Source organism: Nestor notabilis, unplaced genomic scaffold (assembly GCF_000696875.1).
Source record: "Nestor notabilis isolate BGI_N333 unplaced genomic scaffold, ASM69687v1 scaffold10347, whole genome shotgun sequence".
Classification (NCBI taxonomy): domain Eukaryota; kingdom Metazoa; phylum Chordata; class Aves; order Psittaciformes; family Psittacidae; genus Nestor; species Nestor notabilis.
Window position 1 is genome coordinate 1 of NW_009936935.1, and position 18,631 is coordinate 18,631.

The window sequence follows — 18,631 nt, forward strand, 5'->3', positions numbered from 1 at the left end:
GCGGCCTGCCTCAGGACACTGGGAACCGCTGTTGCTCTGCTTCAGGTGGACCCAGCGTTTGCCTGGCAGACTGTAAACCTTGGGGAGGAGGTGGAAGGTGCCCCGCACACTGCAGATGCTTGCTAAAATGGTCTCTGCTTTCAACTCGGAAGTGATCTGGGAAGATGTAGTTCTGTGAAAATGTTTTTCTCTAGCTTGAGCGCTTTTATATATTTATAGTTTCAGTGAAATAAGTTATAGGGAGAAGTCATCCCATTTAATCAAGACGCTGTTCGTTCACCCCTCTCTGTACCAAAAGTGCACTGAAAGCAGCAAGTAGATTTCCTAAAGTTGCATGGAGTGTGCAGGGACAGATTTATTAGACTATTTAATAACTTGACTGACTTGCTCAGCTAGACTAATATATGTGTGATTAAAATTATATCACAAATCATAACTGAAAGGAAATACACGAAGCTTTGACGCTTTGAAAATCAGGCTCTCATCCAGTGTTGTCTGTGTTATTTTGCTTGGCACAGTTTTTTGGGGTTTTTTTTGTGTATCTGAAAACCAGAATTTGATTATTCCCGCCCTCTCTCTCCCTCCCCCTCCCCCCCCCCACTTCTTTTGTAAAGCTACATGTCACTTGAACAAAGATGAAGTGAGAAACATATTGCTTGCTCATTCATGGTCATGCTTGGCTTAGAGGCTTCCTCCTTCTACTCTGTGTTGTTTTGGGATTTTGACAGGAGATTTGTGTTAGCTACGCATCACTGGCAAAACATGTTGCCCTTAAATTAATGGTTTAGATATTCAGAGTAAGCCATGTGAGTGCTGACTCATAGGAGGGTCAGCTAAGGGGCAAGCAAAGAAATTGCTAGTATCTATCCTCTCATTATTGTGAACTACAGAAAGCAACTGTGTTTAAAAATGAGAAGTGCTACATTCCTATTCAGTCCATTTTCCACTCCTGGTGTCTCAGGAGTTCAGGAATATTTTAAGTAGGCCACTGAAGTCAGAAGTCAGGCTGGAACCATGTCTTTTTTACTTAGAGGACACGCAAAACAAGTGGAAAATGTAAAAAGGGGTTTGGTGGGAAGGAAAAGAGTATCTGTTAGGTATTTTCCCTATTAAGTATCCCAAGAATACCAAAGGTATTTCCATGTATCTTTGTAAGCATTTTTGTGGTGTTCAAAATCTGCTTTATCACTGTTTGAAATTACACATTAATGTATGCACAGCTGAATTCTATAGATTATAAAAATAACAACTAAGTGCAGCATTTTTCTAGTAGATAGTTTTTGGTTTGGACAGTTATTGGGTGAATTCTTGCACATATTCTTTATGAAGGTCCATTTTCTTTTATGGCTGTCCTTAGGTCTTTGGATGGGAGGGAACATGATCTCTCCTTTGACTGGGGTCCTCCTAATTTTAACCCCTGTGAAACTTGTGTCTGTTGTTTCCTTAGTGGAGGGTGCAGTCTCATTTGTTTCTGCTCCTTTTTGTGCAGAAGTTACCTGTAGAAGCCTGTTAACTGCCAATGAAAATCTGGAAGGATTTCAGTTCATGACAGTGAGAACTGTGGAGGAGAGGGCTATAAAACTCCAGTTTGCTTGCTGGGATGGTAATTATGCTGTCTTTGTGGGAATCGGCTGACCAGATAAGGTATAACTGGTTTGTTCATGTAAACTGAACTGTGTACCTGTTGTGCACATCTGATAAGTACTAAAGGTTTCATGGGGAAAGAGATTCTTTGCCGCTAATCTTACTGAATTACCCTGTAAGACATACTGCTATTGCAGTGTGTGGATTCCTTAGCTGGCAATATGTACTTCAGTCATCTGTGGGTTTTCTCATTCATCAGTTGCAGAAAGTGAGCAGGGAAGCTTATAGCTATGGCAATGCCAGGGAAATAAAGCAAACTTAATTTATGGCCTGCCTTCTTCCCTGCCATCCTTCCCCCCCGCCTTGCTTTGTAGAAGAGAAACTTTGATTTTCAGTCTTTGTCTAAACGTGTATCGCTTGCTGTCTTTACCACGTTCTTCAGAGGAGCAGGATTCTGTTTAAAAGTTGAGTAAGTTGTCTAAAGCATTTAAGACAAAATGGAGGCTTTCTTATTGAGTGAGCCATTAACTTAAAAACAGAATTGCATCATTACCTTGATATCTGGAAAGAAATGCTGGGCTCTTACTTGGCAGGAGCTAGTGCTCTAAATTTCCATCTAGACAATATTAAATAACAGCTAAGTCATGTGTGGGTCATCTCAGCCCTTGAGATGGTCTGTATTGCTATCTTTCTGCCTCTAAACCCCTTTTTCTGTATTATATGGTGTTTCATTAATGGATGAGCACTGCCAGTTGTTTTCAGGTTGTTTTCTACAGTACCTGTGGGTATGTAACGGGGTATTGCAATCTAAGAGGTTTGCTTGATTTCTTTTGGCCATCTGTTTTGTGCTTAGGTGATGGCCAGCTGCAAACACCTTGTCAAATCCAGAAGTGCACCACTGATTTTGTATCCTTAACTTCACATCTAAACTCGGCTCTTGAGAGCTTTGATTTGGAGTTCTGCAAGGCCCTGCGAGCGTACTCTGCCTGTACCTATCGCAATTCCAAAGTATGCCGTGGAAACCTAGTCTACCATTCTGCAGTGCTTGGGATCAGTGACCTCATGAGCCAGAGAAACTGTTCCAAAGATGGACCCACATCATCCGGCAACCCTGAAGTAACCCATGATCCCTGCAATTACGGTGGCCATGCAGAAGCCAGAGAACATCAGGGCGGGGAGAAGACTCCTCTCCCTACTTACCTATTTTGTGGTTTGTTTGGTGATCCTCATCTGAGGACTTTTAAGGATCACTTCCAGACGTGCAAAGTGGAAGGTGCTTGGCCCCTCATAGACAATAACTACTTATCAGTGCAGGTGACCAATGTGCCTGTGATAGCAGGATCCAGCGCTACTGCTACAAATAAGGTATGAATTGTTCTTAAGCACTGCGCATGCACGCTGAAGTAAAAGACCAAGGCAGTAGAGTAAGTCACTTAGCCATTAACAGTTTTGAGGTGTAGTAGCTCGAGAATCTTCTATGCAGTAGTCTAAGAAAGTAAAACTATCAGTCCCTTCTGAGAACCAAAACTTAAATCAAGTCCCTTTTTTCCTTATACTCCTCCCCAGCACAAGCAAATCCTGTACATATACCACATAAGCCTGTAATATTCACATTTAAGCCTTTACATTTAGTATTATGATGCTTTAAAACAGCTATTGGATTGCAGCATCTGTGACTGCATCTGTGACTGCCTCTGCACTATGTAGAAATACCAGGCAAGGAGGAAGGAAAAGTCTTTGCTTTTCATTAATTCTCTAAATTGTGTAGCCATAAAGGTAGAAAACAAAAAATACTGAGTGTCACAACACGAGTTACCAAGACACTGAGGGCTCAGAGAAGAGACAAGAAGCGAAACTGCTGAGAATTGAGAGGGTGTAACAAAAAAATTACGTTGATGCCAAATGGTTGTCAGAACATTTAGTATCCTGGGTTTACTGAAGAAGCAGCAGCCTGAAAATTATGCTCAGAGTGTAAGTCTCTGTTTTAACAGGCAAGACTTAATGTTACTCCTCTCAGTCACTTGAGGTGGCTAGAGGAGGAATACATATTCCTAGTATTGATAACTTATACCATTTCCTTACCTTAAGAAAAGTACTTATCTCTTTCTGCTGAAGGCAGATAGCAAGTGTGTCTGTTAGGAAAAAATTAGGCGGTGTAAAGCATCTGCCCGGCTAAGATGTCCTGAGATTTTTCCTCTAGGGGTGAAAAATGCTCTGAACTTTTGGGGGCATCTTTCTGTAAGTAAAAGAAATTACTTGGACATACAGTTGAAGCTGATGTTGTCATATATCTTGTTCCCTTTTTGGAGTGAAAGGGCCTTGTTCTAACTGTGGTACTATAGCTCTTGCATTCGCATGGTGGGTCGTGTTATGTGTACGCAGTTTCAAGACCATTGATATTTGAGAATTTTCACTGTTTTGTTAAGCTCAAAGTAGGTTGGCTCGGTGTTTTGGTTTTTTGTTTTTTCTTGGTTTTGGTTGTTTGGTTTGTGTTTTTTGTTGTTTTTTTTTTGTTAGCTGGCTCAGGAACAGAGGGTGCTGGTCACAGTAGGTTAGAGCCTGCAGATCTTCCATGGGGACGACTGTGCAGTGTTAAGTGAAAACTAGTTTTGTTATTTCATTCATGCTGGTTTCTGAGCTACTGACTAATGTCAATGCTCGTATGAGTTATTGGGTGAATTTTGCATTTGCTGGAAGCCAGAGGCTGGACTGATAGATTACTGAAATTCAGAATCACCTTTTCCCAACTTGTGCCTGTTCCAAGAACAGTCTGCATTGTGAATGACATCTGAAGGAATACCAAATGAAGGGGAATGAGGCTAACTTGAGTAAACTTTGCAAAAGATACTTGGGTCCACTGAAATCTGCTCCATTGGCTACTTAAGTAAGCACAAGAAAAAGATGCATTTCATAATTTGCAGTAAGCTTTTATTCTCAGTTTTGCTAAAGTCTTGCAGAATGTTCATTTCCTGTTACTGTTAGTACTGGAGGAAAGTTGAAAGTTGTTTTGTGTATGAATTGTGTGGGTGTCTGGTGTCTGATCGTAGTAGATAGGCAGTGATCTCACCCTTTAGCCACATTCTGAAAATGGTTGACTATGGCAGCATGTTATGCTGGTATATGTCTCCTCAAACAGATAACCAAGAGGAGAACTTCAGGAGATGAATGTCTGTATGTACATTTAAAGGGCATACCTTCTGTCTTTATTTTCAATGTTTTTGTGTCTGTCTTTGACTTGTCATTCTGGAAAAAGTGATAATACATTTTTCTCTTCTGTAATAGTAGTTTAATATCCTTGCTTTTGCACAAGTACAGCTAAGTGTGCAGAAGCAATTAAATAAGATATGTGGTTTAGGGTATTAGAAATGTCTCTGATGTTAATACCTGTTAGATGTTGTAGAGTCCTTGAATATTTTCTTTCTTTGCCAGGTAATTAAACTTATTAGCACACCTGTTTGTAGGAAAGGAAGGTTGTTTGAATATGCAGGTGACTTAGCAAGATAAATTTTAATATCTCTAATGCATCCTCTTAACTCCTTTATTTCTTTATGGAGCAGGCTGTTATAAATAGATACAGAAAAGTCTTGCTAAACTACACTGCTGCTGCTAGTTTCATTCCTGTGATGTTTTTCTCTGCAAGTATTCCATTTTGGTTGTGGTGGTGGACTGCTTACAGCTGGGTGTACTTTCCTAATTTTAGCCACAGGTTAGTTTAAGGCACTTTCAACTGCTAAGAGAAGTTTAGTGACTTTTACCTTGTAATATTTTTTCCCCTAGCTGAGAACATGCTAATAGTTTCCAGAACGTTACCCATTGTTAGTCTAACAGCTTTTTCATTGTGCGTATTTGACATAGGTGCTTAATGGCAAATAATGACAAAGGTTTATGCAGAACTTACATTGTGCAGAAGCCAAAGCAAATGTTAGGCTACTTAATCCATTCTAAAGCAGACCTAATGAATGCAAAGATGAGTAGAAAATTCAGATGCTCCTGAATGCACATTTTTAGGGGAAGTGATTTAACAAGCTGTAGGAACAGAATATTTAGTCTTCAACCCATATGCAGTTGTACTTTTGAAAGGGGCATACCATCACTTGCTCTTGTAGGTAGTTACTACCTTCACATTTATCATAGCTTTCTGGTGTATGAAGCTTTAAGCGAATCAGCAATGAAGGGAGCATTATGTGTGAAGTAAGTTGCCTTCTGTCCAAAACTTACAAGACTGAATAACCCCTACAGTCTGGGGGCTGCTGAATAAGTTCATAAAGGACAAGAGAGAAGGACACTTTTAAGAAAGAATGTGAAGAATATGTTTCCTGCTATGCCCCACCTCATCTAGCAGGAAAGTATGAAGAGCAGGAATCTCTTCCTTTAATTCCTTAATAGGAAGGATACATCCTCTAGCGGGAGTTGTGTATTTATTCACAAAATACTCTTGGAAATTTGTAGGTGTTTTGCGTATTTGTGATGGCAACAAGATCTCTTTATTTGTAGTGAACTAAGTTACTCTGTTTTGTGGTGTAGCTGAAAATTGAAACTCTGTTGTTTTATTTTTGACCTTGTCTGATGTGCTTATGCCCCTTGGCATAGGATCCTACGGTCTTTCAGATGGAGAATGAAGGATCACCACCAGGTAGCAGGGAAATTGAGTTAAACCTTTTTCTTTCTGATGGATTTTCTGTATGAGTTCTGGGTAGGTCACTGGAATCTGTCTTATTCCCTCAGCTGTAAAGAGCTACCCCCTCCTGAGAGCAGTTTGTGGATTTCCTGAAGATAAATGGCTATTACAAGGGGTGGTATAGGGAGCAGATAGGAGGGATATTGTATAATACATTAAATAGAAGTCGCTTTGTTTATTTATTTATTGTGTGCTTTATGCGGAGGGATACAAAGTCTTTATTGGGTTTCATTGCTGTGACAGGTGTTCTGGATATCACTACTGTAGTATCACTGAATAACAAATGAGGCAGAGATGCTTGGACTTGCCTGTGGAAAGCTTTTCTCTTGTTTGCAGTATTTGGAAATACATTTTTTCCTATCTGGGTGTTTTACAGTGGGTAGCTTAAGGGTGACAGTGAATGGAAGGACAGAGAAGTGAAAAACCATAGAACTTCTGCTATAGTGGATTTTAGTAGTACTGTGGCTTGAATCTGGGAATTGGTGATATTATCAAGGGAGGGGAACATTGGGTCAAATGTTCTTTTTCCTGGAGTCAAAACCTCTCTTGCAGCATGGTTTCTATTTTTGCAGAAAATCACTGCAGACTGAGCACAGTGTACTTAGTCTCCTATAAGGAATATTAAAACATTCATCTTGCAGTTGCCATTCAGTTGTTCTGAGTAGGATCATCAGATAACTGATCATGCATGAATTTATTTATTTTTTTTTTTTTTTACATTTCTACAGACGTCCTGCCCAAGCTAAAGATGAATTTGTCTTTACTTCTCAGAAGTAGTACATACTACAGTTTTGTTGGAGGACTCTAATGGTTTAAGCCCAGCCAGTAACTCAGAACCACACAGCCACTTGCTCACTATCCCCTTTCCTTCCCCCTACACTCTGTGGATATATGGTTGAGGGGGTCGAGTGCACCCTCAGTAAGTTTGCAGATGACACTGAGTTGGACGAGAGTGTTGATCTGCTTGAAGGTAAAAAGGCTCTACAGAGGGATCTGGACAGGCTGGATCAATGGGCTAAGGCGAACTGTATGAAATTCAACAAGGCGAAGTGCTGGGCCCTGCATGTGGGTCACAACAACCTCATGCAACACTACAGTCTTGGGGAAGTCTGAAGTGGGTCCAAGAGCAACAGTGAAGCTGGTGAAAGGATTAGATAACAAGTCTTAAAAGGAGCAGCTGAGGGAACTGGGATTGTTCAGCCTGGAAGAAAGGATGCTGAGGGGAGACCTTATCACTCTCTACAACTACCTGAAAGGAGGTTGTAGCAAGTTGGGTATCAGTCTCTTTTCCCAAGTAACAAGTGATGGGACAAGAAGTGATGGCCTCAAGCTGCTCCAGGAAATGTTTAAACTGGATATTGGGAAAAATTTCTTCACTGAAAGGATTGTCAAACATTGGAACAGGCTGCCTGGGCAGTGTTTGATACATCATCCCTGGAGGTGTTTAAAAGATGGGTAGATGTGGCACTTAAGGAGATGGTGGACTTTGTAGTGTTAGGTTAATGGTTGGACTTGGTGATTGTAAGGTCTTTTCCAGCCAAAATGATTTTTATTCTATAAAATGCATAGTAAAATCCTAACATACAGTCATACAAACAGAACTGTAATTACATTATGGTGGAAGTGAAGACTAGTATGAGAAATCAGAGTTGAAGGTGTTGTTATAATGCACACAAGCCAGGCATCTTCTACAAATACATGAAAGTTTTCTAGAAACTTCACTTTAGCACCTCAGTAACACCATCCTTGTATTGCAGTGGGATTGAAGTAATCTGTGTGATTGGTACACTCAGTGAGGATGATGTTCATGGCATCAGCAGGAGTGGGATGATGAAGTCCAAAATTAAAGATATCAAGTGCAAGGGGTTTGTTTGTTTGTTTTGTTTCAGACTCTTTGTATAGCCAGAGTTTGTTTGTTGTTCCAGAGACTTAACTGAAGATTCAACCTTATTTTCATCTTTTAAGATTCCTCACTGCAGTAGCTTAAGAGCTTTATATGTGGCCAGAGAACAAGGCTCAGATACTGATACTTCAAAAATCCCAGCTTTTCTTCATCTGAAGATTCTGGCATTTGGATTTGCCGGCCCTAGGTTTAGAAAGGCTTGGTTCATACACAGTGATGCATGAGCAGCTTTTGCAGGCATGTTCTTAAAACCCAGCCAGAGAAGAACACCACTGAAAGCGCTATAGGTACATGTACACGTATTAGACATGTTAAATTTGTTTGAAATAACCTTTTTCACTATTTAATGCTTTCTTTTACCTTGAGAACTTAAACAGTGAAAGCTTTGCCCTGAAATTTGTTTCATATGCTTTTGCAACAAGCTCTTGAGTATCCCTCAGTACCAGGGTGCGAGAGAGGTAGGAGCGGGTAGTAAAAGGACCTTACAGAACTCTGCTTTTACTCATCTGGCCTTAGATGCATTAGATGGATGTCACATAACAGAAAACATATCCAAATCTAGTGTCTTCAGCGGCAGTGTTTAAATATGAATATGTCCTTGGAAAGTCTTAACGGTCTCCAATGATTCTCTGAAGCATCTTGCAAAGTACGTGGAGGCCTTTATTTGCCTGTCATTCAGCCCTCATTCAGCATGCAGTGTTACTGCTATTCTTGTTTTAAGGTGAAGGCTTCTGTTCTCCCTCTCTGTCTCTGAAATTGTGTGGATTTCATTCTTGCAGAGTGTCCTGGGTAGTCATTTTTTTCTCCTTCTTAGTAGCTGGTGCAGTGCTGTGGTTTTGACTTTCAGCCTGGGAACAATGCTGATAACACCGATGTTTTTAGTTGTTGCTAAGTAATGTTTACTCTGTCCAAGGACTTTCTCAGTCTCATGCTCTGCCAGGGAGGAGGGGGAGCCGGGAGGAAGCAGAGACAGGACACCTGACCCAAACTGGCCAAAGGGGTATTCCATACCACAGCACATCATGCCCAGTATATAAACTGGGGGGAGTTACCTGGAAGGCCTAGATCGCTGCTCGGGTTGGGCTGGGTATCAGGTGGTGAGCGGTTTGTGTCCTCTTCCCTTGTTATTCCTCTTATCATTATTACTTGGTAGCAGTAGTGGTTTGTATTATACCTTAGTTACTGGAGTGCTGTTATCTCAACCCGTGGGAGTTACATTCCTCCAATTCTCCTCCTCATCCCTCCGGGAGTGGGGGGAGGAAGGAAGAGGAGGGGAGTGAGCAAGCGGCTGCATGGTTCCAAGTTGCCGGCTGGGGTTGAACCACGACACAGAGGAGGGAGCTTTGGAGAGAATAGTTTGGTGGCTGCTTCCTGATAAATTTTGCTATGTGCCTTGTTTAATTGTTTTATGAAGTAGCCAGTACTGTGTCTCATTAAAACCATTACCTCTTTTTGACTCCAGAGTTGCTCATTGCTGAGCAGACTTAGAGCTTTACTTCTGATGAAATTTAAATCATTCATTCCTTGCAGAGCAATGCAAACGTGCTTGAGGAATCAGGAATGCTTCTTTGAGCAGGCTAAGATAAAAGTCTGTTTCATAAAAACTGTCCTGATTTACTGCATCAGGGTTTAGATTATATGCAGGAATAATAATCACTTGACAGATCTCAGGTTTCTCTTCTCTGGATTGCTGAGCTTACATAACCAAGCATAGAGTTGTGAGGTGGTCTTTACAAGAACGAGAGCACTTGCGCATTTTCTTCATTTTGGCCGTAGACATTCAAGCTTAGTTGTGGCCCACAGAGATGAGTTTACCAAGTTGCTTGAGTAAGGTGATCTCAAGCTAGCTATATACTGATTAAAACAAAGAAAAAAAAAAAAAAAAATTGACAGAAATTCCAGTGATACAGCACAAGTGGGAATATATTATATCAAAATAACATGTGGTGTGCGTATGAGAGACAGAAGAACTGACAGCATCAAACAACTGGGACAAACCAGACATTGAAAGCTAACAATATACTGTTTAGGGTATGTCTGTGTATTCCAAAGGAATACTGTTGAACACTGTTGAAGTGGAAAGAGGCAGATGGGAAGACTTTTGACTTACACTACTGATATGGAGAGGTGAGGCTAATGAGGGTACAGGTTTTATTCACATTGCCTGTAGTCAGCTGTTTGTTTAACCCCCAGCTTCTACTTCAGAGCAGAGGGGAAGGAAACAAAAGTTGTGCAGAAGTATGCTGGTAAACTGAAATGAAAATGTGAGGTTGCCACAGAGTAGATATTAAGGCAAAAGTTTAGCGTTAGATTGAAAATACCTTCTAATATGTTTTGGAGTACTCTGAATCTTTTAGCAGACTGCTTAAATCATATACTGTAAGTAATTTTCATCAGTCCATGATTAAAATAAGAATTAAAACACCTATTCCTGGTGCAAAATTCTCTTTGACCATTTCAAGGAGTCACTCCCCTCTGAAACTGTGAAGGAAGTAGCATGTCCGTTTGTAGTATTTATATGTGATTCCTCATTATACTTTTTATTTTAGAAAAAGCCATTAGACACTACAAACTTTGTCTGCCAAGCAACTTAATGATTCCCTTCAAGTAAGACTGGAGGACCTACTCTTTCTGTTGTGGCTTATTCAAATAAATGTAAAGGTTTAAAAGGCCAGTCATAATATTAAAAGAATGAGTAATTGCTTTATGCTTCCGATTTCTGTATTGGAAGTCAGTCTTCAAAGGCGTGTCTTTCAGTCTTGCTTTGTTTCTCCATGGGCATATTTTCTAGCAACAGTGGGCTGAAAGTGTTGTATCTCCCAGTTCCTGGGAGTGACAGATTCAGGAACCTTAAGCAGTTATTTGACTAGTTGTACTTCTTCATCATGTATCTCACGTCTCACTGCCTGCTGTGTTCGTGGCTGATAAAGCAGTAAATACATCAGTGACTTTAAAGTAGTCTCACACAGCTAATCCTGCAATACATGCAACAAGTGTACCACAACATGTATACCCAATAAGGGTGATACAGTCACTGTAAATGGAGTGATGAGAATATTGTGAGTGCGGGAAGCTGAGTTCTCTTGTACCTTTCTGTGATTTCAGAGTCTCATTCTGATTTTGCCATAGTGGCTAGCTAGCATTGTGGGAATTACTTAGCAGTTACACTTCTCTATGACTGCAGGATGCTTTCCAAAGCATTAAGAAACCATCAGGCAGGAGGGAATTGTGATGGATAATTAAATAGAAAGCCTTTTCCTTTCCTGAGCTTGTGGCTGTTGCCACAAGTCTTGCTTCTAAGCCAGCCTAAGACCAACAGGTTCAGCCTGTAGAAGAGGAGGCTCAAGGGACACCCTATAGTAGCTGTCCAATACCTAAAGGGGGCCTACAAGAAACCTGGAGAGGGACTTTTTACAAGGGCCTTTAGGGACAGGACACGAGGGAATGGCTTTAACCTGATAGAGGGAAGGTTGAGATGAGATCTTAGGCGTAAGTTCTTCCTTGTGAGGGTGCTGAGGCCCTGGCACAGGTTGCCCAGCAAAGCTGTGGCTGCCCCATCCCTGTCAGTGTTCAAGGCCAGGTTTGAGGGAGCTTGGAGCAGCCTGGTCTAGTGGAAAGTGTCCCTGCCCACGGCAGTGGAACTAGGTGATCTTTAAGGTCCCTTCCAACCCAAACTGTTCTATGATTCTACGATTTAACAGTTGCTATCTTGTAAACCATTGCTTCAAGCATGTGTGCTATTTTCCTTTAGGTAGGAGTTTGGAGCAACTACCAAGGTCTGAGGCAGTGGGTGGTCCTAGATATGTTTGGTTGCAAAATGGAAAAGGGATTGAAATAATATTTTTTTTTTCTACTAACTTGGCCTTTTTTTTTTTTCCCCCCTTCTACCTCCTCTCCCACCCTCACCCCCCAGATAACTATTATCTTTAAATCATACCAAGACTGTACAGATCAGAAAGTATATCAAGCAGTGACTGATGACTTGCCTGCAGCTTTTGTTGATGGTACAACAAGTGGAGGTGATGGGAACACCAAGAGCTTGCGAATTGTGGAGAAAGTCAGTGGCAAATACGTCGAAATGCATGCCAGGTACATTGGGACCACAGTGTATATACGCCAGCTTGGGCACTACCTAACACTGGCCATTCGCATGCCTCAAGATTTGGTCATGGCCTATGAGGAGAGCCAGGATCTGCAACTGTGTGTGAATGGTTGCCCTTCAAATGAACGTATTGATGATAGTGGCCACTTACCATTACCTGTGATGGGTCACTTGCTCCCTCAGCGTGGTTCTGCTCATCCCCAGTCAGTGTACACACTGGAAACTGCCACCACCAAATGCCGTGAGAAGATGCTGCTGAAGGACATATATTTTTACTCGTGTGTATTTGACCTGCTCACCACTGGTGATGCTAACTTCACGACTGCTGCTCACAGTGCCTTGCAGGATGTGGAGTCACTGCACCCTAGAAAAGAGCACTGGCATATCTTTCCCAGCAGTGAAAGTGGTGGTGTAGGCAAGGGTAGCAAAATCTTTGTTGGTCTTGGACTTGCGTGCTTGATCCTTGTTGGGTTTTTGTAGGGCTTTTTTGTCTATAACGAAGTTTTGAAATATATATTGTCATAATATATTGACTAAACATAAGTATATATGTATATACCATGTATATGAAGGGATGTTCTGTCTTGGGACACCCACCAGATTGTACATACTGTGTTAAATGTTTTCATGTATGATTGCTGTAGTATTCTTTGTATCTGTTTTGCAATTGGCGAATTATTTTATAATGTCCCTGGATTGGGCCATGATAGAATGCACTTTATTTTTTTTATATATTAAATATTTATGTTATGTATCTGAGTAACTATGTATTATACATATAAACATGTTCATACAACACTCAGGTGTCTCTCTAAGTACTACTTAGTTTACACAGTTTATTAACGGGATTGATTTGTGGGGGTTTCCTATCATTTCTCTTATTGCAGAGACAGTATGTCTCTTGTTCTGTAATGGCATTGGTGATTTGCTGGGCTTACTAGTTAAAACCATTAAGAATGGAATTGTATTCTGTCCCTCAAACAAATGTCTATCCCGTCTTTGGAGGGAGGGAGTGAAGTGCTTCCCATTAGTTCAGATGACAATCTTGGATAACCTGAATTACAGAACCTTCTTTGTAATTCTCACATTTCCTAGTTTCATGGCATGCGTTTCAAAAGAAGAAAAGGGATTGAAACGTCTAACTGTTGCAGCTGCCTCTAACCTCAAGGGTTGTCATTCTCCAAGATGGACTGGAGAAATGACAAGCCTGAAATCTGCCCCTTGCTTAGGTGCTAATTCTATCTATACCTTCAGAAGGAGGAGGGCAGTGAGACTACAGGCTCTGACTAATTTTACTGAAGAGCTAGGAGGAGAATGATTTGGTGGCCTGAATGCCTTAATATGCTGCAAGAAGTGGAAGTTTTAATACGTTCTACAATAAACCCATCCCCAAGACATGTTTGTTTCACTCTTTGAAAACTGTTCATCAGAGACTGGACAGATATATTAGAAGTGCTATCTGAATAAAACTCAAATAGCACTTGCCTTTATTTAGTGAACTCGATCTAGTGTTTGCCTTGGTTGGAGGGAGATGGAGTTTATTTACAGAATTAAAGCTCCTAGTTTTTATGAAGACTTGCTAGGTTAGGGACTGTTGAGTGTTAATGCCAGCAGTAGTCTTCTCAAAGAAACTAATTTATTCTCTGTCTGGATGGGTAACTGCGTACAGGTGTTACTCTGGGAATACCTGAGGTGAAAGTAATCAGAACTGAGTGAAGGTTGAAGGTAAAACTTTATTTTAGACTTTTATTTTATTTGCAGCTTGTTCCGTCTGTTATGTCTGATGATGCTGTCTCAGATGAGTTAGACTTGTGGATAATATGGCCCCTGCAGCTTCATGTGATGCTGACAGGCTTCTCCCTATTTTGTGTGGCTGAACTTTCTCATCTGTGTTCTGAAATTAGAGTTCTCATGACTGAAAGTTAATGGATGAACCTAGTGTTGCTTGCAGTGGTGCACATACTTACTGGGCAGGCACCATATACTAGTTAAATTCCTCTGTCCCTGGATCCTCTATGTATATGCATATATATGCTATATGTGTATTTACACTAGCATTGAGTTGTGAGCTTCTCAGATAAATAATATTTCAGAACTGTAGTAATTCCCAGAAAGATTTTTCAGTTTTCTTGTTCCTGCTTGTGGGATTTCTTGAGAAAATGTTATTTGCACATGTTCATTCTTGACGTCTTTAAGAGAGCTTTAGTTAATGCTAGATGTGGGTATTCTGAAGCTAGTAAATGGTCTCTGGAAATAGCTTAAGCTTAGAGGGAACTTTCTTTTTTCCATGGGTCCTCCAAACGTCTGTGTTTTAGAAGGCTACACATACTTTTTATGTGTGGAAACCCCACACTGTGTCAGTTTGTGCCAAAATGTGGTTCATGAATATGCCAGTAAGAATATGCTTGTGTAAAAGAGTGGCTGTGCAGTGTGTAAATACTTTAAATTATTATGATAGAAGAATAAAATTACCTACTCTGTTGAGGAACATCTATTATGAGGTGTTAGTGACCTCTGGTGGGCTGCAGAGAAATTTGGGATGTGGTCTACGTACTGGACAGGGAATCTGTAAATAAAGCCCCAGTGTCTCCTTAGCCATCACTTGTTGGATAGGAATGTGCTGAGCATAGTCATTACACTTCCTTGCAGATGCTTGTTTCCCCTCTGCTATATAAGCTGTATAGTGAAATTTGTGACCAGCAGCTGCAAACCAGGCCAGTACACTGAACGTAATGTGTGGGGAAAAAAAAGAGCAGGAACCATCTTCTCAGGATCCCACTTGCACAGTTCCTTCACAGTGTTTGCAGAGATACTTGAAAGAGCTTTAACACAGTCATCTGATATTGCTGCATCCATCTTGAGAGGTGTTATGAAAATCCTCTTTTAAAGTTACTGGAGAACTCTCAGACCAGAAGAACCCAGGACAAGAAAATTACTTGCTGTGATTTTAATTATAATAACCAAAGAAGAGCTGATGTATTAAAAGAATAAATGATATTGAAGAGTCCAGAAGATTACAGAACTGTGTGTAACAAGATGATCTCCCAAGTATATATGGAAGTTGTAATATTTCAGCTGCAGGGCTAATCAAACAGTATGAATTCAAAGTGCCCTAACTTAAAACCAGTCCTGTCAGGTACATACCCACAAAAATAGACCTAATAAACACAATTTAAAATATTGTCTTTCTAAGCTTGTGTTGCAGCTAGAATTTGAGGTATATATGGAACAATCTTATGTGGTAGATGCATCACTAAATGCTTTGTGGAAATGACTATAGGAAGCCAAAGGAACTTTAAACACGTGTATGTTTAGTGTATGCAGGAGGCGCCCTTCATATCCGTAAGAACTTACTTTCAAAGGTGGTGATCTACCACCACAAGCTCTGCAGAAGGCAATATAGCATGATCCAACAGTATTTAAAGGCAACAACTAGTAACCTATTACTGATACTATTACTTGTCTCTAAACTTCTATGCCTATCATAGAGTGCCTAGACACTGCTAATAATGACTCCCTTTTTTAGAAGGTGTTCTTTGTCGTTTTCAACATAAGCATTCTCTGTGTTATGCTGCTAGTTCTCTCTATACTAAAAACAAACAAAGATTTTGTGGGTCAGTGTTGTTCAATAGATTTCACCATTCTTAGATTTAGATTTTCAGATTTTATCATTCTTACTAATTTGCTTGTTTGGAGAGCAACACAGCCACAGATCAAGCATGCAGTTAAGTTTATTGCGACGTTGATATAAAACAATTCCACCTGATCTGATTCACAATTCTTTTAATCTGACTATATTTGTAAATTTTACTTCACTGAAATTGAAAGCTGCTGATCATAAATCAACTGTGAACAGTAAATTTAAATAAAAAGACTGATTACAGACTTTGGATACATGCAGGTGTATGTATTGGAACTGATAACTATGTATAAAAAGGACTTAATGTGTTGTATGTGGAGTGCCAGTAACTTTTATAGGAACTATTTTAATGACTACTAGAGTTTTGAAGCTTAATTGCCACTTTTTTTCCTACACCGTAACAGTAGAAGAATAATCCATTACATACAAAGTCAATGACAGAACATGTCACTGTGTCTAGAATGTGCTGAAGGTTGGTCTACAATAGGTTTTATATGTCTAGTTGGTGTCTGAAGTGTTTAAATCTAAAATCGAGATACTCAGTAGAGCCGCCTCAGCTTGAGCCTCGATATTTCTTTAGGATCTGTACTTCTTTCTTCTTAGTCCAGTAAAGTCCCTGAAAGAACCTGCATTTTTGCTGCTAGGCAGACAAAACAAGCGCAGTCTTAGGGGTTCTGTGTGCTCCCTAGCCAGATTCACATTGCTCATCTGCCTCGTTTACTTGCAGGACTTTTTTGGCAGATACCTGTCCTGCTCTCTCATGTTTTGCAAATGATGGAGAGTTGTTTCTAGTGTAATGGTGGTAAGCATCCTGCTGGAGTATAGGAGAGGCAAAGTTAAAATTCCTTCTCTGCTTCAATTTTTCACATCTTGCGAGAATGCCAGTGCCATAATAGCTGGGAGCTATAGTCAAATAAATACTGTTCTGTATTGTTATAAAGCAATAGCTTTATACAAACAAGGTCTTGGGTGCCTTGAAAGAGATTGGAGGTACACTTTATGCTTCAGAATTATTTCACCTGAATTATGTAAACTGAGCTTGTAGGCTTCTCCATAGTCAGCAGAGTAAATGGCAGTATTATAGGTTGGGTTGAATTGTCTTCTGGAGGTGCCTACTGATGCACTTCAGTACAGAGGAAACCCAGGCAGCTAATTTTTAGATAGCTGAAGTCAGATGTAATTAGTCTAGCCCTGAGGAGTACATTTTAAATTCCAGCCTAGGTTCCTGTTCAGGGACTACCTATGTTTGCTAGATGCAAGCCAGCTGACCCAGCATTTCCTGCACAGAATCACATCTATCTCCCAGGCCTTACTGATGGATACACTTCGGCCTCTGAAATCCCAAACCTGACCTTCTTGGCCTTTTCTGTATACTGAAACTTTCAACATTTGATTTCTTTTGAAAGCATACATAAAGAAGGCAACAAGACCATCCCATCTTTTCTGTACTGGTTTCTTCCCAAAGCTGCTGAGGAGCAGAAGGGGAATGACACAAAGAAGAAGCAGGAGTCAGAGAACAAAGAGCAAAGAAGAGATGGAGTGGAATCACAGTGGGTAAGGCTTCTAATCTGAATTTTAGTCTTTAATTCCCAGACTGTTTACATTTTCCAGTGAATGGCACAAAATATATAACATAAATCTGCATAGGAGCAGGTGCTGTGTTTTCTAATTAATGTGTTTTATCCTTTAGGCTGTCGTTAGGTGTGTCCCTTGCTGCCATTAAGAAAAATTCTGTATTTCATTGTGAAGTTAACAGCGCTTTGTGTTCTCACTTTCCTACACTTCAAGATTTTCTACCTAGATTGAAGAAATACACAGCTTGGCCTTCTACACATGGATAATACCTATCCTGTTTCTGGGTTTATGTCAGCTCCCTCTAGTGACTCCAACTGCCGCTTTGAATACCTGGTGAGAGAAGGAACATTTCCACCCCAATCTTCTACTCAAGATGGAAAATGGAACCCCAGTTATAAAAATACATCTCTATCATATGACAAGATTGAATAACAGAGTAAAGGAGAAAATAAAGTATATACTTTATTGTTACAGATATTAAATCACTTAAAGTGGATTTACAAAACAAGCCCACGCTTAGTAAATAAGCTTTTGCACTTCAAGCAGTATTTTCTGATTAACAAATAGTGCAATACTTTTTGCTTACTCATAAAAACTTCACCAAAATTTCACTTTCTAAAATCATCGCCCAAAGAAGTGGTAAATGCTCCATCCCTGGCAGTGTTCTAGGCCATGCTGGACAGGGCCTTGGTTGACATGGTCTAGCCTGAGGCATCCCTGCTCATGGCAGGGGGCTTGGAACTAGATGATCTTAAGATCCTTTTCAACCCTAACCATTCTTTGATTCTATGATTTTAAAAGGTAAAGCCAAGAGCAGTTACTAACTAAAAAATGGTCGTAGAAATAATAAAGTGTTTGAGAGATCTGAAACATACAAGGAAGCATTTACAGTAGTTGCCATAGGGCTGTTTCTTGGTGACATATATGAAGGGAAGAAATAATAATGAAGAAGAAATGAGAACATCTGCTCTCTCACAGGGCAGGAGTCTGACTCTCGCTCATGACCCTCATGGGCACTTCTGCTGCACTGGAATTCTGTCCACTGGAACAACAATTGTGCATTGCAACTCTGAAGCTAAACTTAACAATTTTCGTTCAGCTTAGCAGTCGAGTTTCAAAGTGTGAAAAAGAGAGGAAGATAATTACATA

At 40.3% G+C, this 18,631-nt stretch overlaps 1 protein-coding gene across 1 annotated transcript; it reads left to right on the plus strand.

Annotated features, from left to right (window-relative positions):
• Nucleotides 1–2,360: 2,360 nt before the first annotated feature.
• On the plus strand, nucleotides 2,361–13,097 carry RGMB (repulsive guidance molecule family member b; the record flags this gene model as incomplete). Its single annotated transcript, XM_010018589.1, has 2 exons — nucleotides 2,361–2,949; nucleotides 12,079–13,097. Coding segments are annotated over 2 exons (1,258 nt in total), but the record flags the coding sequence as incomplete, so codon positions are not given.
• Nucleotides 13,098–18,631: the final 5,534 nt, after the last annotated feature.